Source organism: Malaya genurostris, chromosome 1 (genome assembly GCF_030247185.1).
Source record: "Malaya genurostris strain Urasoe2022 chromosome 1, Malgen_1.1, whole genome shotgun sequence".
Lineage (NCBI taxonomy): Eukaryota > Metazoa > Arthropoda > Insecta > Diptera > Culicidae > Malaya > Malaya genurostris.
Genome location: NC_080570.1, coordinates 96,402,297 through 96,430,046, shown reverse-complemented (window position 1 = coordinate 96,430,046; position 27,750 = coordinate 96,402,297). Strand labels below are relative to the sequence as shown.

At 36.1% G+C, this 27,750-nt stretch overlaps 1 protein-coding gene across 1 annotated transcript; it reads right to left on the bottom strand.

The window, feature by feature from the left end:
* Positions 1-276: 276 nt before the first annotated feature.
* Positions 277-10,083, bottom strand: LOC131425168 (protein obstructor-E-like). Its single transcript, XM_058586812.1, has 5 exons — positions 9,807-10,083; positions 1,122-1,319; positions 850-1,056; positions 574-787; positions 277-513 (listed from the first exon to the last, which is right to left on the bottom strand). The coding sequence occupies exons 1-5, from the start codon at positions 9,850-9,852 to the stop codon at positions 474-476; spliced, it is 705 nt and encodes a 234-aa protein (XP_058442795.1). The 5' UTR covers positions 9,853-10,083; the 3' UTR covers positions 277-473.
* Between the last annotated feature and the right edge of the window lie 17,667 nt (positions 10,084-27,750).

Sequence of the window (27,750 nt, the reverse complement as noted above, 5' to 3'; positions counted from 1 at the left end):
TTCATTTTTGGTTGTGTTCGGTTTCCGTTTCGGAAGGCACCCAAAAATTTAATTCGCACTACGATTCCTCAAAGATGTCTACATTGATTTTCAAACATTTTGAAACAAATGTAAACTATACAGCTACTTCTGTCTTCTGTCTTTGTCAAACTTGTTCAGTTTGGTCTACAATCTATTACAATCAAATCCTATACCATTTAAAAAATCACACTTTGATTGAAATTTACTTTCTTTTTCATATGTCGGGACGTGTTAACAACCCCAAAAATCTTGAACTTTATTTTTTCGATGTATATTTCTTCATTCGTTTACATCTCCTTAACAAATCGACCTATATTCAGTATTTCATTCATTTAAAGAAAATTTCATACAACTTTCATAAGTTAATTATATCAAAATATTTTTAACAATAGGTAGTCTTATGAATAATCAATGATGGTGAATGTACGACCATTATGGATTGACGCCTCAGTCTAGTGTTTTTTTTCGTCACTTTCTTTATACCAGTCCTCACTGAAAGCCATAAAATATGATTGAAAGATACGGATATTTCATTACAAGAACTAATTTTACCATCCTGGGACATTTTCTGGTGCATCGCATCGCTCAGTTTCTTCGTTATATACTTCGCCGACTTGGCAGCCGAGATCACGTGGCTCAACACCGTTTAAGCAAACATAGAACCTTTGGCAATCAGTCGGATGTGCGTATTTCGGGTGCGCAACGGTCTGTCCCGATTCATCGTTTTTTTGTTCTTTTGGACAGGTAAAACCATCCTTTAGTTTCTCTGGAAAAATATATTTAAATTAAGCACAATGCAAAGAAGTTTCTGTAAAATATGTGCCCTACTATTAGCACCAGGATTACATCCTTGGCGGCCAGCATCGTTGGGCCAAACGCAGGTACCGGTATATTCATCAAAATGCAAACCAGAAGTGCAAGTAATTTCATTAGCTTCCCCTTCGATACAATTGTAGAAAACATTACATACTGCAGGATCTGGGTGAGCGAAGAATCCGTTTCTACGGGGACAAAGATTTTTGCCTTTGGGAGGTTCTGAAAATAGCATACAAATTGAGTTACGCTAAAAACTTTCTGACCAATATTTAGCTTTCATTTACGCAATTCAAGTCGATCGCCGCAGTCCACATTGAAAGGCTGGTCACATTTGTTGATTTTTCGGATCGTAGGATCGAATACTAAGCCATCAGGACAAAGCTTTTCAGTGACACGACCATCATAGCACTCATAGAACTTATCGCACTGGATGGGATCTTCGTATTGGCCATCTTTGGGGGGACATTTGAACTGCTGTGCATCTGCAAGATGAAGTTGACTAGTTAGAACTCTCGTTATGCATCAATAGTTATTTCATTAGTAGAGTCGTCATGTTTTTTTTTGCGAATTGCTCGAATTTCAATTATCAAATTGTGATAAAATCGAATACAACGTTTTCGCTTCGGCTCTGAGATGCAATCCCGGGTAGAAGTGATTTGCAAACCAATACCAAATTCTGTCATTAAAATCGAACATCTCAATGGTAGAAATTAACATTATTTAGTTTGAAATAAGAGTTAAAATATCAAAAATCATACCAAAGCTTGCATGAGAAAATAGCAACAAAATAAAAAATTCTGTCATTGTAATATCAAACCAAGAACAAAATATTTATAGAAGATGAATTTGTTAATTATTTTATAATCTAGCATCTAGAATAGAGTAATATCTTAAGTATTTCTCTTATCTGATTCTGATGCAGTTTATTCAATGGTATTTTATTTGAAGATAAAACTACTGGGTCAATTTACTTAATGAAATTGAAATAGCTCATCAATAACGTAATAAGATATTATAACTAATTTTGATGTTGAACAGATATTATACAATGTCTTGATCCCTTGATGAAATATCATGAAAATATCAAGTATCGCTCTGACAACACAGAAACATCAAGCCAAGATATGATGGTAAAATTTGTTATTATTTTTACCTTTGTTTGTTATTTACACCTACCCGGGATACCGCAAAAAGAAAAGAATAGTTTGACATTCGTACTATGCTACTGTTACAACCCCACGATAACTCGGAGCGAATATATCTTTTTTCATCTTACCTTCAGAGTCAATAGATCGAGCAGAGACTGCAGATCTCATTCTAACTTATAGTTTGAGCATATGAGATGACTACTGGAGCTGAGATAAATGGGGGAACCATAACCCTGTTTGTTATAAACATACGTTCTATGCATAGATCAAGAATAGTTCTCAAGTTTCAAAAGGTGTAGTATACCAGTGTGTTTGCCTATAACCTCAAATATAAAATAGTTTGCTATGCGGCTACCTAAACCAGTAGCTAGGCGTTAGAGATGGTCGGGTAAACATTTGTTCAAACCCGAACCCGACCCGTAACCGAACGAAATTAAAAACTATAACCCGTACCCGATTCGAACCCGAGATTAATTTTTCTTCCAAACCCAAACTCGTTCCGTACCAGATAAAAAATAAAAATCTTTATCCGTACCCGACCCGAACTCGAAAAAAGTTCCGGAGCCCGACAAAATTTTTTAACCCGAACCCGACCCGTACACGTTGAAAATAAAAAAATGGCACCCGAACCCTTCGGGTACTGGTTCGGGTCGGGTTTCGGACACAAATACCCGAAATCCGACCATCTCTACTAGGCGGGGTACGATTAATGTAACGTTTAGAAAATAGCTATGATTAATTTGTTTATAGTTATTTTTTCATATTAGTTTTAACTGTTCATCTCACTTCATTGCATCATAAGTACGCACTATGAGTCTCCGGGTGAAGGATGCAACTGAGTTCAGATCTTGATTGCCTGAATTTCGTAACAGTTGTAGCAAGTTTTGTTTCTTGTCGAAACATATTAGGCACGTATTTGTTTTTATTTCGTCATTTTAATGACGTTTCAGAATTACTCGAAAAATAAATAACTTTTTCACAATTGCATATCTCTTTCATATCACATTATAGTGATTCTAGTAAATTACTTATGTTATTTATGAGCTCGTTAGAAAATCGTTTGGACTCATTACTGAATATATTCTTATTTCAAAAATGTAATTTATTTGTTTCCGCTACTGTGAAAAAAATATAAACCGCACAAGAACCTGAAACATTTGGATGATATTGTTTAAAGTGAATCGAAGCAACCACCCATCTCATAAAGCTAGCAGACCTTCAGTTATACCATGTTACCCTCGGGAGACTTTTGTTTCTTATGTTACTATCAAGAGGAGACACTATAGCATGTGTTACCAATCCAGTTTTTGTTACCTTTTAGATCTACGATAAAGGCAACTTTCCAAAAGTCGCACTTTGCCTATCATTGCACAGATATTATATGGCGGGATTTTTTTTTTCGAGCGAGGTCGCACGTAGTTGTACATACATAAATCGTGTCGTCTCTTTAACTTTATACTTATCGATAAGGCAGGCCAGGTACCAAGGACAACAAGTCTGGTCACCGCATTACTTGCTTCAATCAAAATTATGACTTAACGAACTGCATAATTTAATCGATTATATTTTGTTATGCATTGCGCTTCTCCAAGAAAACAATATTACAACATCTTTTGTATATTAGTGTTCTTTTCAAGTAAGGTTGATAATAATGATTCGTTGATGATATTGCATAATCATACTAGAAGTTAATATATTATCGTACAAGTTTGTTTGTAGGCTATTCTCGTTTCAAATATTGGTATTAATCTAGTTTCACGAGTAGTTAAGATTTTGAAATAAGATGGGATTATGAAAACAAGTGATAATCTATCACCCTTAGATCATATAAATAATAAATATGAGAAGTCACTCCTATCGATTAAACACCCATCGTAAATGTTAAAAATATAAAATCAAACCGTAACAAAAAAAAAATGACATATTAGTTCGGGATGAGAAGCATGCGCTTTGAAGAAAGATGTCGTTCGGATTGATTACTTTCCGAGGAAAATAAACTTTTGTTTCAAAATTTGCAGGTTTTGAACATATCTGTCAAATTTGATTAGTATTAGTAAGGAAGAGTGTTCGGTTACCGGCACCCTTTTATTTTAGGTTCATAACTTCTGACTTAGTGCACATTATGCGGACTTCTATACATCAATGGAAAGCTAAAGTCCCCAGCTAACAACTGATTGAGAAACTAAGTTAATTCATTTGATTTAAAAAAAAATATTATCAATTTAGTAAAGCGATAAATTTTGGCCATTTCAAAAAAGGGGTTTCGGTTACCGGCACCCCAAGAAATTTCACTAAAAATGGAAAAATATAAATAAAGACTGCAGTTATTCAAAGGAAAAACAGAATTTTTCCTTTTTGGAAGCGTTTTGGACAAAAGTCTTCATTGTCTGATAGTGACTTCGCCTTGGCTCTCTTGGTCGATGATTTGTATGGTAGCGTCTTTGGTGTTGTTGGCCGGTCTTCCACGTTTATTCTTAGCCGGACCATCCACTGTATGAGCAGCTAGATGTTTGACCAAAACATTGACTTGCTTTGTATCGAAAGCAGCCTGAATATCACTGACAATTTTTCACGATTTGTCGAAAATTGCTGGGGTTCTGGTAACCGAAGAACACCTTGGGGTGCCGGTAACCAAAATCGGTAGACATTTTGAAAATGTCAAAACAAATCTTTAGTTGCAAAAATTTTGATAGCATCCGGTTTTAAATCACGAAATAGATCGATTTCACCGCATAAATATTCAATCCACTCACCTTTTCGATTGATGCTCTTCAATTTATGATACTGTAAAAGAAGTCAGAAAAAACTTTTGTGTTGATTTTCGCGCAATTAAAATTTGTTTTGAACACAGCAAAAAGTACAAGCGTCTGCTTGCTTCGGTTTTCGGCACAAAAAGAACGTGCTGCTATTACACACTCATGACATTTGCCTAATGACGCTATCTGCTTTCCGTCAAAAGTTACGGTGGGGTGCCGGCAACCAAACACTGCCGGCAACCGAACATCTTCCCCTAACTTTAATATTTTGTACGTGCTTAATACAAGTTATTCGTATATCTCTATACGTACTTTCAGTTTGGATTTTTCTCATCACGTGTTTAAAATTATCACACCAATTCATTCGCACTATTGCCTCTCAGACTCGAAGCAAAGATGTTTAGTCCAATCCACAATGCATACCAAAAATCAGCGAAATAATTCTGTGGCTCGAAAAATCAGATGCTTACTGGTACAACTACCTTATCACATGCAGTTTGATAATAGGACATTTAAATTCACTAGATCCACTCACTCTTCATGATATTCACGCAAGATGACAGTAAACAAATAAATCGTATGCAAATAGATTTCAGACATTCCTCTTTTAATTGTTATCACAAACTAACCGGTTTAGAATGAAAGAAGAACACGATAATTTGTAGAATTTTGTAGATATCTTCATCGTGAATCGCATTAAAGCTGTCTATGTAATGTGTTCAAGGTCTGTTTACGAAGAAGTCAAACCAGTGGATTTTTCGATATCCATCCGCATAAAAAAGTTAACTTGCTGGATTAATGCCCGAAATAGAAAATCAGTAATGAATGACAGCGACGTTGCTATTTCACAAAATAAAAGGTTTTTCATCATTAGATTTTGATGCTGAACTAACCCGACTAGACAGAATTAGATAACAGAAATCAATTTTGTAGCAAGTTGCAATACACAATTGGTCTCTTTGAAAGTTACAGTAAAAAAAAAAAATCTACTGACTGATCGATAGCAGATACGAGATGTCATAAAAAATACAAGACAATCAAAGCCCAGAATGAAAAGTTTTAAACTTCCCTTGGTATGGGATGGGATTTTTGTATATTTTGTATGTAATATTTAATAAACATTTAATATTCCAGTCAATGATAACATGAGTTTTAAGATCGATCATCAAGTTAAATGGAGTTATTTGTATTTTCGAAACAACTTATTTATTTATCTCAAGAACAATCTAACAATATGCTTGAATTCCAGTTGCCAAAATGTTGGGAGAGCGTGGCCAAGGCCAATAAATCTTTTGAAGGGGCAAAAAGTGCTTGGAACATTTTGAACGCTTCGTTTCGTTGAGGACGGCATCGATCATGTGGAGTGGTTTGGGCGTGGATTACTTAATTACCAGGTGAAATCTAATGAAATCTTTTCGAGTTCGAGGTATGCATTCTGATATTTTAGTTCTGAAAGTGTTGGCGAATAATACTCATATATCGATACATACAAACATTTAAACGCAACTTTGACCTTTCCTTGCTCTGTCTTCTTGGTACGCCTCTGTCTTTTTTCTTAATTGACCTGGCTTCGAACTCGTAACAAACTTGGAAATAAGCGATCGCCCCTCCCCCCCTTTTTTTTATTTGCCTTAGACAGAATGCACCAACAGCCGTAGATAACGTCTTACAATAAATCAATGGTATGCCCCACAACACAAGACATTATGCCACACAATAATGATGCATTATTACTTTTGAAATGTCAAAAAAGAAATAAAAAATACAGAAAAAAAATTTATTTGCATCAGAAATTATTTGCCCGATCAACTTATTTCAATTCCGAATCTGTATTTTCGATCTACTCAATGTTACATTTTTTTAAATGTTAAAACTCTATAAAACGATTTTTAAACCATGAATAAATACATTTGCACTGAAAGTTACAAAATAGCAACCGATTATTATAAACCGTGCCGGTTTATTTACGGGTAAAACGCTTATTTAGTCCAAGCGAAATCTTACATCAAAAGCGGTCAAACGATTTTTTTTCAGTTTATTCATATTTTGCAGCAAACGCCAACTGGAAAACTTGCATATAAAAGGGCATACGAGAAGATATGAAGTGATGAAACTTTTGTTTAGAAAAATCCTGAACGCCTTATAAAGAAGTAGCGCGTTTTATAGTCAGGAGGTACACTTTATACTACTTTACCCTTCAGTACAGGTGTCTGAAGTTAGAACAATGAATTGATCAATCAAGTCATACTACCATCATTTGTTGCCGCTTTTTCTAGTTTCCGAAAGTCTATCAATAAATTTGTGCTTTGAGACTGATTGAGTGTCTACCATCAATGCCTATCTAACATTTCCAACACTAAAGCTATTTCCAGACGAAGTATGTTCCACATGAGAGCGTAGTGGTCAGTCGATTAATGGCAAAGGTCAAGGCTGTTTTGCAAGGCTTATTCTTATATTTACTGTTTGAAATATCCAAACGAGTGATTAGAACAAGTAATAAACTATTGTCTGAATTTTGAAAGTGTTCAAAACCCAATCCAACATTTTTGATAATTTTTCGTTTTGATGCCACTAAAGTGCAAAGTTGAAGGTCATCCATTTGTTTCCTATATAAAACGATATGGAATCGGATTGCACCATTGAATTAGAGATCGAAATGATTTTTTTTAGATATAAATCATTGAAAAAAATATGAAATTGACTTATTGGTTATTTTGAAGCATCAAAATGATTTATTCTCTTAAATGTTTATCAATTTATATTTAGTGTGTGCGGAATTCTTACTTTATTATTTTTATCTTTAACAATGTCAAGGTGCTATTCGTTTTAAGATGGTATAATAACTGAGTCTACCCGCAAGTCTGTAAATAAAAAACGCCAGTTAAACTACAAATGTTTACAAGGTGAGATGAAAAAACTGCAACCAACTTCAGACTGCTGTCATTTCTAAACCGCTCGTCCCACAGCTGTCAGATTTATTCTAGTGACAGCTCATTATATTATTTACAAGCGCACAAAAGCATTTTGGTGGGAATTTTTCAGAAAAAAAGTTATTTGTGATGGAATTCAAGTGTGATAGTGTGATTGCTTTGCATTTGGCTGGAAAACCACAAGTGGCTATCGTTAGAGCCCTCCAGCATTTAAAAGTGAATAAATCTTTTGTGTCTCGTACCATCGCTCGTTACCGTGATACTGGTAGCGTAGCCCGACGTCAAGGAAGTGGACGAAAAAAAACAGCAACATCGGCAGAAATGGTTCGAAAAGTGAAGAAGCGAATTGAACGAAATCCGCGTCGCAGTGGCCGAAAAATGGCTCGTGAGCTGAACATATCGCAATATGCCATTCGGCAAATATTGAAAAATGAGCTTGGACTAAAGCCATTGAAGTTCCAAAAAGTGCAAGATCTTACTGATGCGCAAAAAAAAGTTAGACTCGAAAAAGCTAAAGAGTTGCTTCGCTTGGCCGAAAGTGGTGAACTGCCGAATTTGGTTTTCTCCGATGAGAAACCATTCGTTATCCAGCAGTTTGTAAACAAACAAAATGATCGTGTTTACTTGCCAGAGAGGTCAGCTGAAAATTTGCAACTTCGGTTGGCCACCAGAACTCAAAAGCCGGCCATGGTGATGGTGTGGGCCGCCATAACAGCCGATGGTCGCTCGCCGCTCGTATTCATCGACCGTGGGGTCAAAATAAATGCGCAAATCTATCACGAAAATATTTTGGAGGGAGTTCTGAAGCCCTGGGCACGCAAACATTTCGGCCGCAGACCTTGGACATTCCAACAGGACTCAGCACCATCGCACTCAGCACGCGCCACCCAAGAATGGTTAAGAAATGAGGTTCCTCGCTTCATTTCCACCGCACAATGGCCACCAAAATCTCCGGATGCCAATCCGTTGGACTATTGTGCCTGGGGTATTTTGGAAAGCAAGGTTGGCACTAAAAAATACCAAAGTGTCGATCATCTCAAGCAAGCGCTTCGCCGAGAATGGGACAAAATACCGCAGAGCCACTTTCGGGCAGCGTGTGATGGTTTCATTGGCCGTTTGAAGGCCATAGTTCGTGCCAAAGGTGGCCAATTCGAACAAATCTAAACCGATTCTCAAATTTGATGTTATTTCCGACATTTTTTGCTTTCATTCAATAAAATTTAAAAAAAAAATGAAAAAATTATGGCGTTTTACTTTGTTGCAGTTTTTTCATCTCACCTTGTATTTGTAGTTGTTTGAAATTTTGTGCAGGAAACACGTTCTGTTATTCCCTACTCATATTTCAAGAACAGATAGTTTACTTTAGAGAGATTCCTTATCCCCAGCCTAACTTAATTCTACAAAAGAATAATTTTTTTCCAAACGAAAGGTGAATGACCGTAGTATCAATCGAATCAAATCATCGCTAATCAATATTCCGTAAGCGTTGGTAAAACAATTCGGCAAAACTTTTTTGGTATTCAAGAAAAATAAGTCTACAAAGTATGATGAAATCCATCAACTAGGTGCAAATGTGTTATTCAAACAAGCAACCATTACCGAACAACCATTCTTTCTCGTTAATTTGGTTTTTGCACGAAAAGCTCGACATGGCACACTTATTGACGTGTATTGGACCATGCACTTTAATTACATAATTTTGGAAATTTTGAATAGTCCCGTTGTGCTGTATTACTAAGATCGCCTCAGCCGGTTCCAAATATGTATGTAACTGGTATAAGTTAACTTCGCCTGTGCTCTGATGTAATAACGTGAGGTTACAGACACATGTGGAGCAGAGAAAAGTAGCTCACATGAACGAAAGTAAAAGTAATTTCAACGTAGACTGGATTTTTCGTTTATGCAGACTCTATTGTGCACAATTTCGTTTTGACTACTTCATCTATGAAGATGCATTTTCAACTTTTGTGATGTGAAAGTCATTGTTTCTCATTCACTTGGGTTTTCCGCCAAACACTTGTTTCTAAAGTATTTTTTCTGTTAACCGGCGAATAATTTACTCTATTATGCATTTCAAATTTAAATATTTTGCATCGAAAAATACGAATCGCGATCAGTATACATAATATACTCACGGACACTTGCAGCCAGGATTAAGCACACGTAAAATATTCTATGCATTTTGAGTGTTATCGATTGCTTTTTAGAAACTAGCACTATACAAAAGTTTTTTTAAATTTTTACTGCTGCACACGATACTGAAGTACTCGGAAGCCGGATATTGCTTATTCCGGAGTTCTGATTCACGGTTTCGTGGGGCGTTGCTCTGGGCACACCACCAAACACTTCAAAAGACCTCAATGGACTAGCGAGCTCTAGTGATAATACTCTTACTTTTGATGAATACCTCTACTGCTATGGCACAGAGAGAACAGTGTCTGGGCTTTGCGCCTTACTGCTGGTGCTGAATACGTAGTTTGGTGAAGCATAACCGTATCTTGATACGCCAAACGAGGTAAAGTTGATGTCGGCTATTAGCCAGTGGTTGCCACCAAGTTGGATGCCACCGACGCGACTGTTGCTTGTATTCATATAACGCATATGTGACGTGTTCTGCTATATATCCCATGTTACCATGCACCTGAAAATGTAAATGAGACTAATAGCCATAGACGATCAACTACAATGGCGTCGGAAATACAAATGGTGAACGTACATTATTTAGAGCTAGCTTTGTCGATTCATGAGACAATTCACCGTTCACTTATATACAACTTACTCGAATCGATTTCTATTCATAACTGTATAACTATAATTAATTTCCTTATTAGTGACAGTAGACAATTTAATATCAAATAGAGTGTTCTAAGTTCTGTTGATTTCGCTTTATTCTCGTTGAACTTTCACGAATTACAGTTCACATTGATTTAGTTTTAGAACTCAAAAAGATCACAATTGAAGATGTTTTTAATCGAAACGGGTTTTTTCTAATATATTTCAAAACTTCAAAACAAAACTTAAAATAGGTTCAATAAAAATCGTATTAAATTAAACTTAGTGTAATCAATATATACTGCAATCGAGAACCCCGACCAATAGAATAGATTTATGTGAATATGATAGAAATATAGCATTAGTACGACTTGTTGTTGTAGTTGAGGTTTTAATTTCTAGACAATTACAAAGTGTACTGATGAGAGCATGCCCCATAATAGCATTAAAGAACATAAGTTCACACAGGGAGTTAGCCTTTCACTGGAATATTTAAATTTAATCCTGATCGAAAGTGGGGTTGTAAGTTATCAAATTTAAGGCACCTTGTCCGCACTGAAGTCCCAATCTAATGGTGGTTCAAAAACTAGTGATACATTGTTTTCCGCATACGCATGGCTGCCAGATGGCTGACTAAACGCTGCCAGCTGGAAAAATATGGCTGGCAGACATTCTGGTGACCGACTGCCTCACCACTGCCAGATATACAAATCAAACGATACAACCGTATCCACCAGGATTTTTCCACATTGAAATCTTTGACATTTTCAGCGAAGGTGAGAAGATGAAAACGTTCGGCTAACTTAGATACAGGCGACTTTGGTTTGTCAAATTGGATTTGACAACCGTCACTGAAGGACTTCCTACATCACCTGCACATCTCCAGCGTATCTTCATTGAAGTGCATCATGAATATGGACTTAAACCGGACGAAGCCGTAGCAGACCTCGACGCATACCGAAATTATTTGTCCAGTGAGCATACACAGTTTGAAAAAATCTTGCGATTTTATATCTTATAAGATGCTCATAAATGGAATGTCGTATTTCACACAACAAAGATGAAAGGCCAAAGGGTCAAAACACTTGTACTGTAAAATGTTGATATAATACACAAAAATAAGATTAATAAACAGATATTTATGCAAAAAAAATTTTAAACATTGATTGGCGATTCTGCCGTCCGAAAGCATAAATTATTATTAACAAATTATTTGTAGGCGAGACGAAGTTCGACGGGTCAGCTAGTTATATATAATATAATGAAATATAATTCAATTCAATATATAATGAATAATGTAAAAAACAACAGAATTATATGTTGAAATAAATTATGATAAATATAGCATTTTAGGATGGGCTTTAACTTATATACCATTTCGCACTCTCTCATTCTGCACTAACGCAGAAGGCGATAGCACCCAGTCGACGCCGTTCTATTGACCAAATGTCATCATAGACACATGAGAAGGCAGGAGATAGGAACTTTTGTGAGGACTTAGTTATCTCTATAGTTATATTCAAAGGACATCGTTGTACTCATAAATTCACGATACGAGGATTGTTACTTATGTATTTAGTCTAAAAATGAAAACAGTATTATATTTGTTGTTTTAAGTTCTTTTATTTATTTCATTTAGTTATGACTATGGAGAAATCATTTGCTTCTACGATACTGTGATTTTGTCTACTTTTTTCCATAAATATGTTTATTTCTTAAGGCAGTTTACATAAGTTTTTCTTCGCCGTAGCATCACTTTTACATAAAATTCTTATCCTAATTTAATTCTAAAATAGTCACAACGATTTAAATTCATTAAAACATATTCCTATTATTACTTAAATATCATCTTAGATAATTTGTCATTAATTATGAAATCTAATCGGAAATATTATTTGAACCAAACGATTAACTTCTAGAAATTATAAAATAAGCTGTTATTTCCAGACATTTTGTTGATAATTTCATAAACTATTTCGAGTTTGTTTGTATCATTACATAATTTCTATTCTAATTTAGCTATTGGTTAAACTCATGGTCGCAGCTGGAATCAGAACAAAGTCTTAAAAGGGTGCTTTATTAAATTGAAACTCCAATTTTCGTTATGAAATGATAAAGAAGTTTCATGTATGGAAGGTCACAACAAACAAGAATGTCTCGAACTGGGACATTGGATAGTCTACCTTGGGTACGCAAAGAATTTATTAGTTGAGATCTGACATCACGATACTCCGCGCATGTCCATACGACATGATCAATATTCCGATAACCTTCTCCACAAGCACAATAATTAGTCTCGGAGAGCCCAATTTGAAGGAATGTGCGTCTAACGTGTAGTGATTGGACATGAGTCTGGTTATCATACGAACGAAATCCCTACTCACATCCAGTCCCCTGAAGCATGCCTTTGCCGATGTTTTCGCAATAATTGAGTGCATCCACCGACCCAAATCATCTCTATCCCAAGAAGCTTGCCAGCTGGAACGTGTTCTTTGGCAAGATGCGCTATATAATTCATCAATAGCACCACATTTGGCTAAAATATCGGCTCTTTTATTGCCAGGAATGGAGCAATGAGCCGGGACCCAGACTATATTGATTAGATAATGATTGATAATATGTCGTTCAGGCATATATATCATATATATATATATATATATATATATATATATATATATATATATATATATATATATATATATATATATATATATATATATATATATATATATATATATATATATATATATATATATATATATATATATATATATATATATATATATATATATATATATATATATATATATATATATATATATATATATATATATATATATATATATATATATATATATATATACTTAACACTTGAAAATATTTTTGGGATTTCCGTCGAGCGTAGATGATCCGGGATTCCACGCACTTCGCGCTGCATGGATGTATCGAAAAATTAAGTTGAGTCAGGGGCATTCACACGGATAGGAATATATCTTGATGGGTTGATTTCCTGTGACATGTGGTTGAAATATACTGTCATGAATTTTGTTTGAGATCGAAGCTCGACTAGTAAATCGAAATTATTAATTACCATGGGATTCAGCACCTTTTATTAGCAGGCGTGATGTAAGCTTCTAAAATCGATCTTTTAATGGAAGAACTCCCGCCAGAACGATAATAATTCTGTATACGTGAGTCTGTGCAACTCATAAAGGGTGATTTTTTAAGTTGTATATGATTTGATTTTAAAAACCTGTCTTAATCCACCTAGTGGTGTAATGATGCCTTTCTCATATGACTCATATTTCCAAAAATTTCACGGGAAGATTCTGTCAAGAATTTCTTTTTCTATCTTGAACAAAATAAGAAACTTTCTTTGGATATAAACCAACATAACTTGTTCAATTTGTATACAGTTTTGTCTAGTTAATAAGAATTTTAGTTTTATTTTGCATCGTCGCACTAAATGGTTGAACACTCTTCGCCCTATAGATCTAAAGCTGGAAATCGGACCCGGATGAAATTAAACAGCAACCTATCGGAACTTTTATTTGAGCCTAAGTTTGTGGGAATCGATCAAAGCATCTCTGAGAAAATTGAGTGAATCTCGTTCTAGAGTTTTTAACTACTATTTACATTACTTAGAACCCCCGAGCGTCTATGATGACATTTGGTCAATAGAACGGCGTCGACTGGGTGCTATCGCCTTCTGCGTTAGTAGCAGAATGAGAGGGTGCGAAATGGATTGTAGTTTGAAGCCCATCCTAAAGTGCTTTATCATAGTATATTGCAACATGTTGTTTGTTGCATTATTTGTTATATATTGAATTGAATTATATTACATTGTATTTTATATTGTTGTTATTATTATTATTATTATTGTTATTATTATTATTATTATTATTATTATTATTATTATTATTATTATTATTATTATTATTATTATTATTATTATTATTATTATTATTATTACTATTATTATTATTATTATTATTATTATTATTATTATTATTATTATTACTATTATTATAATTATTATTATCATTAAAACAGAAATATTATATTTCCTGCAGTACTGCGTCCAAAGAAGAGCATCACTTACACTGCGAAAACAACTGTTATAGATTGTATCATAGCATATTATTTCATATATTATGTTATTATATTATATTTTGTTATGTTGTATGGTATTATACTGCATTGCATTATATCAGATTATATTGTATTATATTATATTATATTATATTATTCTGTGTTATATCATCTTATGTTATATTATTTTTTTTATATTATGTTATATCACAAGAAACAGATATCCAACAGACATTCATACGTGCAAAGTCGTGTGCAACGGTGATTTTTAATTGATTTTCACTTGTATGCTTTACACAGCTTTTTAAAAACAGTTTGTATTAGCTTGGATGTGATATATTATATTGTGTTTTATTATATTACATTTGTTATATTATTTTATATTATATTATATTATACTTAGGTGTAATATCAAAGAAGTGTTTTGCAAATAGCATTAACTTTACGTCTGCCTAGCGGTTTATGTTGAACCGTCAGGTCGGAGGTGGCAGTTCAACATAAACTGCTACGCACTGATGAGTCTAAGACGAAACGTAAAATCAAGTGTATTTTTATAGAAAAGCATCGTTGTAACACTAACAAGTAAGTACAAATTGAATAAAAGAATTAGGAAATTTACATTTTTTTACCTGTAAAATATAAATTTTAATGTGGCAACCCTGCAGGCTATACGAAATTGAACAAAGCACGTTGCGAACGAAGCAAAGCCGTATGTACCGTCGTGTACTAGTTTTGCATCGTCATGACGATTTGAATGTTTCGACACTCATTGCCCTATAATTTCGGAACCGGAAGTCGGATCAGGATGAAATTGCACAGCATTTTTAAAGACAATGAGAGCTTTAATTTGAATCATGGTTCGTGAAAATCGGCCTAACCGTTGCAGAGAAATCGAAGTGAGTTCCGTTTTTTGGAGATTTTCTTCACTATTATCGGTGCTTTCGGAGGCGGAAACCGGAGACTAGTAGTCTCAAAGTAGTTTTATAAATTCAATATCTATAAAAATCTGCCAACTAGATGAATTTAGCAGTAAGTTTTATAGAAATGTGCACCTCATTTCGTCATCACTTGTGAAAAAATACTCATGAATTGAAAAATTTCGCTAATCGCACTGTAATACCGGAACCGGAAGTCGGATCTGGATCATTTTTTCGGGGACTTTTGAGAGAATTTCAATACCCTTCATTTTCTTCTTAGTTTGTAAAAATCGATTAAGAAATTTCCGAGAAAATTGGGTGCGAATATTTTAATAAATTTACACATATTTCCTTGTAATTCCGGAACCGGAAGTTGGATCCAAATGAAACTAAGGAAAAATGTATGAGGCCATAACACCTTTCATTTGAATCTAAGTTTATTAAAATCGGTTCCACCATCTCCGAAAAAATTGAGTGACATTTGTCACATACACACATACATACACATACATACACACATACACACACAGACATTTTGTGATCTAGTCGAATTGAGTCGAATGGTATACGACACTCGGCCCTCCAGGGCCTCGTTTGTAAAGTCGGTTTTCACAGCGATTGCATAGCTTTTCTATATGAGAAAGGTCAAAATACACAAAAGATTTGAGAAAATCGATGAAATCTTCAATGTTCAATATAATTTAATGTTTGAAGACGATTTCTTGCAAATATTGGTCGCGACTCCGTTTTAGATGGCCTATGCGCAATGTATAATTTTGGCACATGTTCTTAACATATCGGCCGGTATTTCACGAATAATGCCACCGGCACCAAACAGTAACTCTTTTGGGATGCATTGGTAGCTCTTGCAATGCTTCTGGCTGGTCTGGTTTCGATAAAAAGTTAATCTTCCTCCAACTTTGCTAGCGCTCATTCATGATTAAATTATAGACCAAACAACGATTCATGATTACATTATAGACCAAACTGCACGCTTAGTAAAAGTTACTCAGAGTTTGAGTACTAGTTACTTATTTTCAAATGATACATGGAAACATAAAAAATTAAGTAGTTACCATCAATGATAATGAGTAACTCTTACACTAAATTTGAGTTTAACGCAAGAACTCGTATTTATGTTACTATTCGCAAGATCAGTCTAATCATTTGTAGCAACAGCTTTTACTTTTTACTAGTGAGATCACGCATTTCAAGGGTGAGTCGCTTAACACAAAACTGTGTCTGCAAAAACCGAAATGATAATCTGTGCTCTTGGTTGTACAATCGACGCAGATATTGTGTCCAAGAGAGCTCCGTATTGTGCTTCAGAATGTAAACGAATGTGCCCAAATGTCATTTATTAGGAATAAGTATCTGATTGATGCCTGAGCATTACTAACACGTATGTCAATGTGCGATTGATACACTACTCCAAACGACCGCCACTTGATATGATGTCGCTATAAATCAATTGTTATCGGTAGTGGCGTCTCGTGACAAAATTGACGGGTTGTGCACTGCTTATATGGTATGATATCAGAACCGTTTCGACGTTGCAACTGAGACAGCAATTTGTTTTCAACTACCATAAGCATAAGCCACTGAAGCCTCTCCTGAATGTGTGCATACAAGTTCTCACAGAGCCTATTTGACCAGTTGTGCAGTGCACGAGTTACACATGAGGACGAGACGCCACTGGCTATCGGAATAATAAATAAACACAGTAGGGTTATTTTAGGTATTGCGTGTCAATTACTTGAAATTTTAATACAATACACTCAGAAGCAATTTTTACGCAAATCTGGTATATGAGGAATAAAATTTCACTCAAAATTTGGCATTTGACTATTTTTGGCACATGTATAAATTACATTACTCAGTAAATTAATAGATTTTACCCAAACCCTTCCAGTGGAAGAAATCGAATTTGAGTAACTAAAGACTTATTCTAAATTAGAGTTGTTCCACTTTTTCTGTAGATGAGTGAGATCTTACTCATTATTGAATAACTACACGATTCACGCGTGTTCTATCAAAAACAGTGTTGCCAAAAAGATACCAGCAAGAAAATCACCCTTTATTTATACTAAACCTGGGAGGCTATTTTTATTAAAACTAACAATTTCATTCTGAATCTTTTGAAGCGTTTTATTTCTGATAGTCTGAGTGATTATTGAAAGTGAACAGGAACAGTGGCGACCGCGACCTCACAGATCGCGGGCATCTTGCTGCGGAATTGGAGCGCAGAACAACAGGCAGCTGCAACCGGCGTCCGTTAAAGAGGGATCAGCGAACAAGTGTCGGCTCGGGGAAGCGGGGAACTCTCCATCGGTGTAGTCTAGATCCTTCGCCGGGGATTAGACGAGTAGATTGCGACGTAGCTCCGGTATGGATTGTCTGGCGTCAGTGAATCGGAAGACATCCTTCAACCGGAATCACTGAAGTGAGCCAGGCTTTCGCTGATCGATCCGTTCACAGGTATCGGGAGCGACAGCTACGGGAGAACTTCCATCGTCGGGGAATTTTTCTCCGGTGTATATTAGATCCTTCGTCGGGGACTAGCCTGGTTGAAGCCATAATACCGAAGTCGAGTCGTCAGGGTGCCAGTGAACCGGATGTTATGCTTCAACCGGAATCACCAGATCGACCTCGGCACTCCTTCGAGTGTCCCGGTGGCATAACATGAAAAGTCAGTGTCGGGAGAACTTCCTTCGCCGGGGAACTCTCCGTCGGTGTAGATTAGATCCTTCGCCGGGGACCAGCCGAGTAGAACTCAGAGCATTGAAGTTGAGTTGACGGGGCGCCAGTGAACTGGAAGCCAAGGTCCAACACGATTCACAAGACCGCCATCGGCACTCGTTCGAGTACCCCCTGTGGCGAAATACGATATTTGGTGTCGGAAGAAACTCTTTCGTTGGGGAGCTCTCCGTCGGCGTAGTCTAGAACCGGCCCCGGGGAAACTTCCATTCTCGGGGAACTTTTCCGTCGGTGTAGATTAGATACATCATCAGGGATCAGCCGAGTAGTTCGTGACGTAGACCAGCCCTGGGTCGTCGAGGCGCCAGCGAACGGGAGGTCATGCTCCAACCGGAATCGTCGGACCGACCTCGACATCCCCCTGGTCGATCCCCTGCGAAGTAAAGCGAGTGGCTCAAAGCTGAGAGCTAAAAAGTCCAAAAGTAAAAGAGAACGATGCAGACATCCATGGCGATGCATAAGGCCGGAAAGGGTGCTTTGAGCACCGATAGCCTTCTACCTCGGAATAATACCCCGGTAGTTCCGGGGAGGTAGGGTTGAAGATCCAAAGTGTTTTAGTGCGTAGTCTTAATTGTACAGTAGTAGTCCTGTGGAGAGTCCCACACTCTGTGCGTAAATGCATTACACATTGTAAAAATAAACGGGAATAGCATCCACACACCGCACACAGTACAACAGCTACTATCCAGCGAGCGAATAGATGTAGTTTTCCATTTCGTCGTCCCCTGTTTCACTCGCAGGCAGCCACCGACTGAACTGTAAATTGTTGCAGAGCATATGATTATAGATACCGTTTTGTACGAAGGTTCATACTGTGCAGAACGGAGTGATCCTCCCCTCACCAACCGAAGCAAAACTGCTACTGAATGAAATGCGAGGTGTGAAACAACGATCGAAACCATTCACCGTGCTAGAGTAATCAAGTGGATGGTATCATTATGACATGTTGTGATTGGTTCTTGATAACATAGGTCGATTCAACCCAATTTTTTAATGGTATGCTATTGGATAACTGAAATGACGTTGCCGAACATGTTTTTTTATTCTAAATCGATTGGTTGTTAAAGTATATCAATACATGAGCAAATTACGAGGGGGATGACAGTATTGAATTAATTCTGATTTCGAAGTAGAAGTTAGTCTGGCAACGAGAAATTCACTTCAAAGGACTACTATAACGTCGAAATTCTTCGAAATGCTTTTTATTCTTTGTTATTGCAAACAAGAGACGACATATCCACATGCATCTACTTGTTAGTAGCACACATCAGTAGCAGCTAAAAGAAATGATTGACAGTTCAGTAACAGAGTATAATTTGTCTAATTTAATATTTTTTATGTACAAACATATCTTTCTGCCAATTAAATGTGAAATTAACAACAACAATTTATGATAAAAACAAGCTATTCTGACTAGTATGGTTGTTTATAAATAATTGGTCATATTCAACCGATAATTGATGATGGTAATTCAAAGCGCGAATAATTTTCCCAGATGGTTACCAGCTTGAACCGATTAGGTTTTCGATCATGAGTATCTTGAGACCTCACAAGATTCAGATATATATATATATATATATATATATATATATATATATATATATATATATATATATATATATAAATATAAATATATATATATATATATATATATATATATATATATATATATATATATATATATATATATATATATATATATATATATATATATATATATATATATATATATATATATATATATATATATATATATAAGAGAAACTATTTATCGGACAGAACATATCATATATTTTTTTTTCATTATAACGCAGTTAATTTTAATTTATATGATGTTGCTAATCGAAATATTTCTTATTACTAACAAATTTATTAATGTACTTTGCTGAATTGCAATCATAAACTAATAAGCTATTAAAAATGGATGGCTTTTCTAAATGTGTTATATACCTATCGATGTCTATCTGAATTTTGCTACTTTGATCCGAAATCTCCAATAAAAATTCGTTATCAAAATAAAAAATGTCAAAATATGAACCAATAATAATGATACCACGTCTTATTGCACCCGTTGGTACATTAATTGGCGCACTATCCAGAGAGTAGTTCTTATTCTTCCCTGTCATGTATTTGAAACCATATACTTTACAAACTTTTAAACTATCTTCTCTCACTAAAATCCATTCTCCTATAACTATATTATTCAGAATCATCATTTCCAAATCTTTGTATCGACAAACTTGCTTTCTGTGCACCTCATTTCGTCATCACTTGTGAAAAAATACTCATGAATTGAAAAATTTCGCTAATCGCACTGTAATACCGGAACCGGAAGTCGGATCTGGATCATTTTTTCGGGGACTTTTGAGAGAATTTCAATACCCTTCATTTTCTTCTTAGTTTGTAAAAATCGATTAAGAAATTTCCGAGAAAATTGGGTGCGAATATTTTAATAAATTTACACATATTTCCTTGTAATTCCGGAACCGGAAGTTGGATCCAAATGAAACTAAGGAAAAATGTATGAGGCCATAACACCTTTCATTTGAATCTAAGTTTATTAAAATCGGTTCCACCATCTCCGAAAAAATTGAGTGACATTTGTCACATACACACATACATACACATACATACACACATACACACACAGACATTTTGTGATCTAGTCGAATTGAGTCGAATGGTATACGACACTCGGCCCTCCAGGGCCTCGGTTGTAAAGTCGGTTTTCACAGCGATTGCATAGCTTTTCTATATGAGAAAGGTCAAAATACACAAAAGATTTGAGAAAATCGATGAAATCTTCAATGTTCAATATAATTTAATGTTTGAAGACGATTTCTTGCAAATATTGGTCGCGACTCCGTTTTAGATGGCCTATGCGCAATGTATAATTTTGGCACATGTTCTTAACATATCGGCCGGTATTTCACGAATAATGCCACCGGCACCAAACAGTAACTCTTTTGGGATGCATTGGTAGCTCTTGCAATGCTTCTGGCTGGTCTGGTTTCGATAAAAAGTTAATCTTCCTCCAACTTTGCTAGCGCTCATTCATGATTAAATTATAGACCAAACAACGATTCATGATTACATTATAGACCAAACTGCACGCTTAGTAAAAGTTACTCAGAGTTTGAGTACTAGTTACTTATTTTCAAATGATACATGGAAACATAAAAAATTAAGTAGTTACCATCAATGATAATGAGTAACTCTTACACTAAATTTGAGTTTAACGCAAGAACTCGTATTTATGTTACTATTCGCAAGATCAGTCTAATCATTTGTAGCAACAGCTTTTACTTTTTACTAGTGAGATCACGCATTTCAAGGGTGAGTCGCTTAACACAAAACTGTGTCTGCAAAAACCGAAATGATAATCTGTGCTCTTGGTTGTACAATCGACGCAGATATTGTGTCCAAGAGAGCTCCGTATTGTGCTTCAGAATGTAAACGAATGTGCCCAAATGTCATTTATTAGGAATAAGTATCTGATTGATGCCTGAGCATTACTAACACGTATGTCAATGTGCGATTGATACACTACTCCAAACGACCGCCACTTGATATGATGTCGCTATAAATCAATTGTTATCGGTAGTGGCGTCTCGTGACAAAATTGACGGGTTGTGCACTGCTTATATGGTATGATATCAGAACCGTTTCGACGTTGCAACTGAGACAGCAATTTGTTTTCAACTACCATAAGCATAAGCCACTGAAGCCTCTCCTGAATGTGTGCATACAAGTTCTCACAGAGCCTATTTGACCAGTTGTGCAGTGCACGAGTTACACATGAGGACGAGACGCCACTGGCTATCGGAATAATAAATAAACACAGTAGGGTTATTTTAGGTATTGCGTGTCAATTACTTGAAATTTTAATACAATACACTCAGAAGCAATTTTTACGCAAATCTGGTATATGAGGAATAAAATTTCACTCAAAATTTGGCATTTGACTATTTTTGGCACATGTATAAATTACATTACTCAGTAAATTAATAGATTTTACCCAAACCCTTCCAGTGGAAGAAATCGAATTTGAGTAACTAAAGACTTATTCTAAATTAGAGTTGTTCCACTTTTTCTGTAGATGAGTGAGATCTTACTCATTATTGAATAACTACACGATTCACGCGTGTTCTATCAAAAACAGTGTTGCCAAAAAGATACCAGCAAGAAAATCACCCTTTATTTATACTAAACCTGGGAGGCTATTTTTATTAAAACTAACAATTTCATTCTGAATCTTTTGAAGCGTTTTATTTCTGATAGTCTGAGTGATTATTGAAAGTGAACAGGAACAGTGGCGACCGCGACCTCACAGATCGCGGGCATCTTGCTGCGGAATTGGAGCGCAGAACAACAGGCAGCTGCAACCGGCGTCCGTTAAAGAGGGATCAGCGAACAAGTGTCGGCTCGGGGAAGCGGGGAACTCTCCATCGGTGTAGTCTAGATCCTTCGCCGGGGATTAGACGAGTAGATTGCGACGTAGCTCCGGTATGGATTGTCTGGCGTCAGTGAATCGGAAGACATCCTTCAACCGGAATCACTGAAGTGAGCCAGGCTTTCGCTGATCGATCCGTTCACAGGTATCGGGAGCGACAGCTACGGGAGAACTTCCATCGTCGGGGAATTTTTCTCCGGTGTATATTAGATCCTTCGTCGGGGACTAGCCTGGTTGAAGCCATAATACCGAAGTCGAGTCGTCAGGGTGCCAGTGAACCGGATGTTATGCTTCAACCGGAATCACCAGATCGACCTCGGCACTCCTTCGAGTGTCCCGGTGGCATAACATGAAAAGTCAGTGTCGGGAGAACTTCCTTCGCCGGGGAACTCTCCGTCGGTGTAGATTAGATCCTTCGCCGGGGACCAGCCGAGTAGAACTCAGAGCATTGAAGTTGAGTTGACGGGGCGCCAGTGAACTGGAAGCCAAGGTCCAACACGATTCACAAGACCGCCATCGGCACTCGTTCGAGTACCCCCTGTGGCGAAATACGATATTTGGTGTCGGAAGAAACTCTTTCGTTGGGGAGCTCTCCGTCGGCGTAGTCTAGAACCGGCCCCGGGGAAACTTCCATTCTCGGGGAACTTTTCCGTCGGTGTAGATTAGATACATCATCAGGGATCAGCCGAGTAGTTCGTGACGTAGACCAGCCCTGGGTCGTCGAGGCGCCAGCGAACGGGAGGTCATGCTCCAACCGGAATCGTCGGACCGACCTCGACATCCCCCTGGTCGATCCCCTGCGAAGTAAAGCGAGTGGCTCAAAGCTGAGAGCTAAAAAGTCCAAAAGTAAAAGAGAACGATGCAGACATCCATGGCGATGCATAAGGCCGGAAAGGGTGCTTTGAGCACCGATAGCCTTCTACCTCGGAATAATACCCCGGTAGTTCCGGGGAGGTAGGGTTGAAGATCCAAAGTGTTTTAGTGCGTAGTCTTAATTGTACAGTAGTAGTCCTGTGGAGAGTCCCACACTCTGTGCGTAAATGCATTACACATTGTAAAAATAAACGGGAATAGCATCCACACACCGCACACAGTACAACAGCTACTATCCAGCGAGCGAATAGATGTAGTTTTCCATTTCGTCGTCCCCTGTTTCACTCGCAGGCAGCCACCGACTGAACTGTAAATTGTTGCAGAGCATATGATTATAGATACCGTTTTGTACGAAGGTTCATACTGTGCAGAACGGAGTGATCCTCCCCTCACCAACCGAAGCAAAACTGCTACTGAATGAAATGCGAGGTGTGAAACAACGATCGAAACCATTCACCGTGCTAGAGTAATCAAGTGGATGGTATCATTATGACATGTTGTGATTGGTTCTTGATAACATAGGTCGATTCAACCCAATTTTTTAATGGTATGCTATTGGATAACTGAAATGACGTTGCCGAACATGTTTTTTTATTCTAAATCGATTGGTTGTTAAAGTATATCAATACATGAGCAAATTACGAGGGGGATGACAGTATTGAATTAATTCTGATTTCGAAGTAGAAGTTAGTCTGGCAACGAGAAATTCACTTCAAAGGACTACTATAACGTCGAAATTCTTCGAAATGCTTTTTATTCTTTGTTATTGCAAACAAGAGACGACATATCCACATGCATCTACTTGTTAGTAGCACACATCAGTAGCAGCTAAAAGAAATGATTGACAGTTCAGTAACAGAGTATAATTTGTCTAATTTAATATTTTTTATGTACAAACATATCTTTCTGCCAATTAAATGTGAAATTAACAACAACAATTTATGATAAAAACAAGCTATTCTGACTAGTATGGTTGTTTATAAATAATTGGTCATATTCAACCGATAATTGATGATGGTAATTCAAAGCGCGAATAATTTTCCCAGATGGTTACCAGCTTGAACCGATTAGGTTTTCGATCATGAGTATCTTGAGACCTCACAAGATTCAGATATATATATATATATATATATATATATATATATATATATATTTATTTATATATATTTATATATATATATATATATATATATATATATATATATATATATATATATATATATATATATATATATATATATATATAAATATAAATATATATATATATATATATATATATATATATATATATATATATATATATATATATATATATATATATATATATATATATATATATATATATAAGAGAAACTATTTATCGGACAGAACATATCATATATTTTTTTTTCATTATAACGCAGTTAATTTTAATTTATATGATGTTGCTAATCGAAATATTTCTTATTACTAACAAATTTATTAATGTACTTTGCTGAATTGCAATCATAAACTAATAAGCTATTAAAAATGGATGGCTTTTCTAAATGTGTTATATACCTATCGATGTCTATCTGAATTTTGCTACTTTGATCCGAAATCTCCAATAAAAATTCGTTATCAAAATAAAAAATGTCAAAATATGAACCAATAATAATGATACCACGTCTTATTGCACCCGTTGGTACATTAATTGGCGCACTATCCAGAGAGTAGTTCTTATTCTTCCCTGTCATGTATTTGAAACCATATACTTTACAAACTTTTAAACTATCTTCTCTCACTAAAATCCATTCTCCTATAACTATATTATTCAGAACATCATTTCCAAATCTTTGTATCGACAAACTTGCTTTCTCTTGTGATTGAAAACGATAAATTCTGTCTGTCGAGCAACGTTCGGTTTGATTCGAAATCATCCATACAAATGTAGATTTTTTTAAATGTACAACCTTCCCGTTGCGGTTTTGAATTTTAAAAATATTGTTCGGCTTCACATTACACGAGTCTTTCACAATAAATTCCGTTCCAGCCTCCGGGCATATTTCGTATCCGTTGTAGACGGTCTCTTCATGTTCCTCATTTTCCAGCAGCTTGAAGCTGGAAATATATTTCCTTATTTATTATGCATTCTATTCACTCATTACATTTATTACTTACAAATTCAGTCTTCTTGCACGTATTCAATTCTTTCGAACATGAATTTATTTCACCGCTTGTCATCAACGATATTGTTGTATGTGTTGTCATAGCAGTAACTATGCAACACAAGCAAATTATTCATGAATATTCTTGTAAAATCTAGATAAATTGATGGTATACCCACGGTGATCTAAAAAGCGAAGCTTACTTTTCATATTCTCATTAAGTGAGGGAAAATGACACATATGAGCCTCAAGCAATGCGAAGCGGAGTAAATTTTTAATTGGTAATTAGGAATTAAATTACTGTCATTCCCCTCGGCAAATTACTGAGTTATTCGCCCTTATTCTGAATAACGACGTATTGATTTTTCGATCGAATGTGGTTCGATCGAATCATAGCTACCTTTGATTTTTTTTTTTTTTATTTATTTATTTATTCATTTACATGTAATCAACAGACAATGTGTAGTCCCAATGATTAAAAACTATTCCTATTTCTAAGTATGTTTAAAAAATTTGTTTGAATTCTGCTACGCGTAATGTGAAAATCGAATCCGGCAGATAATCCATTGAAAGTTCGCTGTAGACCAATAATAGCACCGTTATATCCATAATTCGTACGGCTAAGAGGCAATCGAAGAAAGACGTTATTCCGAAGAGCTCTACTGCGTACATTTAAAGAAATTTCGCTGAGGAGTGCAGGGCAGTCTATTTTGTTGTTCAACATGTCGGCGATCAACATAGCACGGGACAAATTACGTCGAATGCCAAGGGTGTCGAGTCCAATCAATAATCCACGGCTTTCGTAGCTAGGCAACTCGTTGGGGTTATTCCAAGGTAGCTGTCGAAGAGCAAAACGGACGAATCTGCGCTGTATTGATTCTATTCGGTAGGAGCCGTTAAGGTAATATGGGTTCCATATCGTAGAGCAGTACTCGAGCGTTGTACGAATGAGTGAGCAATATAGAGACTTTAAGCAGTAAATGTCTGTGAAATGTTTTGCTATTCTCATTACAAATCCTAAACTACGAGATGCCTTTGCTACAATAAAGTTGATATGCTGCTTGAAAGACAATTGCTCGTCTAGAATTACACCGAGATCCTTAACACACGTGGTTCTGTTGATCACTACTTCATCAAGGCAGTAGTTGTATCTTAAAGGATTTTTTTTGCGTGTGAACGTGATGATTGAACATTTATCAATGTTCAAAGCCATTCGATTTACCTCACACCACTTTGAAAAAATTTCAAGTTGGTGTTGGAGGAAAACAGCATCCTCGTTACTTCGAACTATTTGGAATAGCTTGAGATCATCAGCGAAAGATAAACGTGGACAATTTAGAGAAAGATTCACATCGTTAAAATACAGGAGGAAGATCAGAGGTCCGAGATGGCTGCCTTGTGAAATCCCAGAAGAAGCGATGAACTCTTTGGATACAGCGTCATTTATCTTGATTGCTAATCGGCGATTATTAAGGTATGAGGAAAACCAACGCAGCATGTTAGAACCAAATCCCAATCTGTCTAACTTAGCAACAGTAATGGCGTGGTTAATTTTGTCAAAGGCAGCGGAAAGGTCCGTGTAGATAACATCAGTTTGTAAACCGCAGGATATAGCATTCGTCACAAACGTCGTGAAGGTCAAGAGATTGGTAGTCGTGGACCGTTTCGGCATAAACCCATGTTGTGTTTCTGCAATAAACCATTTACAATGGTTGAATATAGAATCAAGTACCACCATTTCGAAAAGCTTTGGAATAGCACTGAGCGACGTAATTCCACGGTAGTTGTCGATGTCTTTTTTGTCTCCTTTTTTATGAACTGGAAACATGTATGAAAACTTCCAGGAATTTGCTAGCGTTATGGGGAATACGAATGAAATACGAGAGAAAAAACGATACGACGTTATTCAGAATAAGGGCGATTATAGTTCAAAGTTATGACAGAAAACCATAAGGGATTTAGTTTTGGATTTTTCCAGATTGTAATATTTTGATGTTGAGACTTAAAACAGTCTACTTTTATTTATAAAGTTCTTGACACGACATAAACCATTTCGGTTGTTTTTGTGGTTTCGTCTACGAATTAGGGC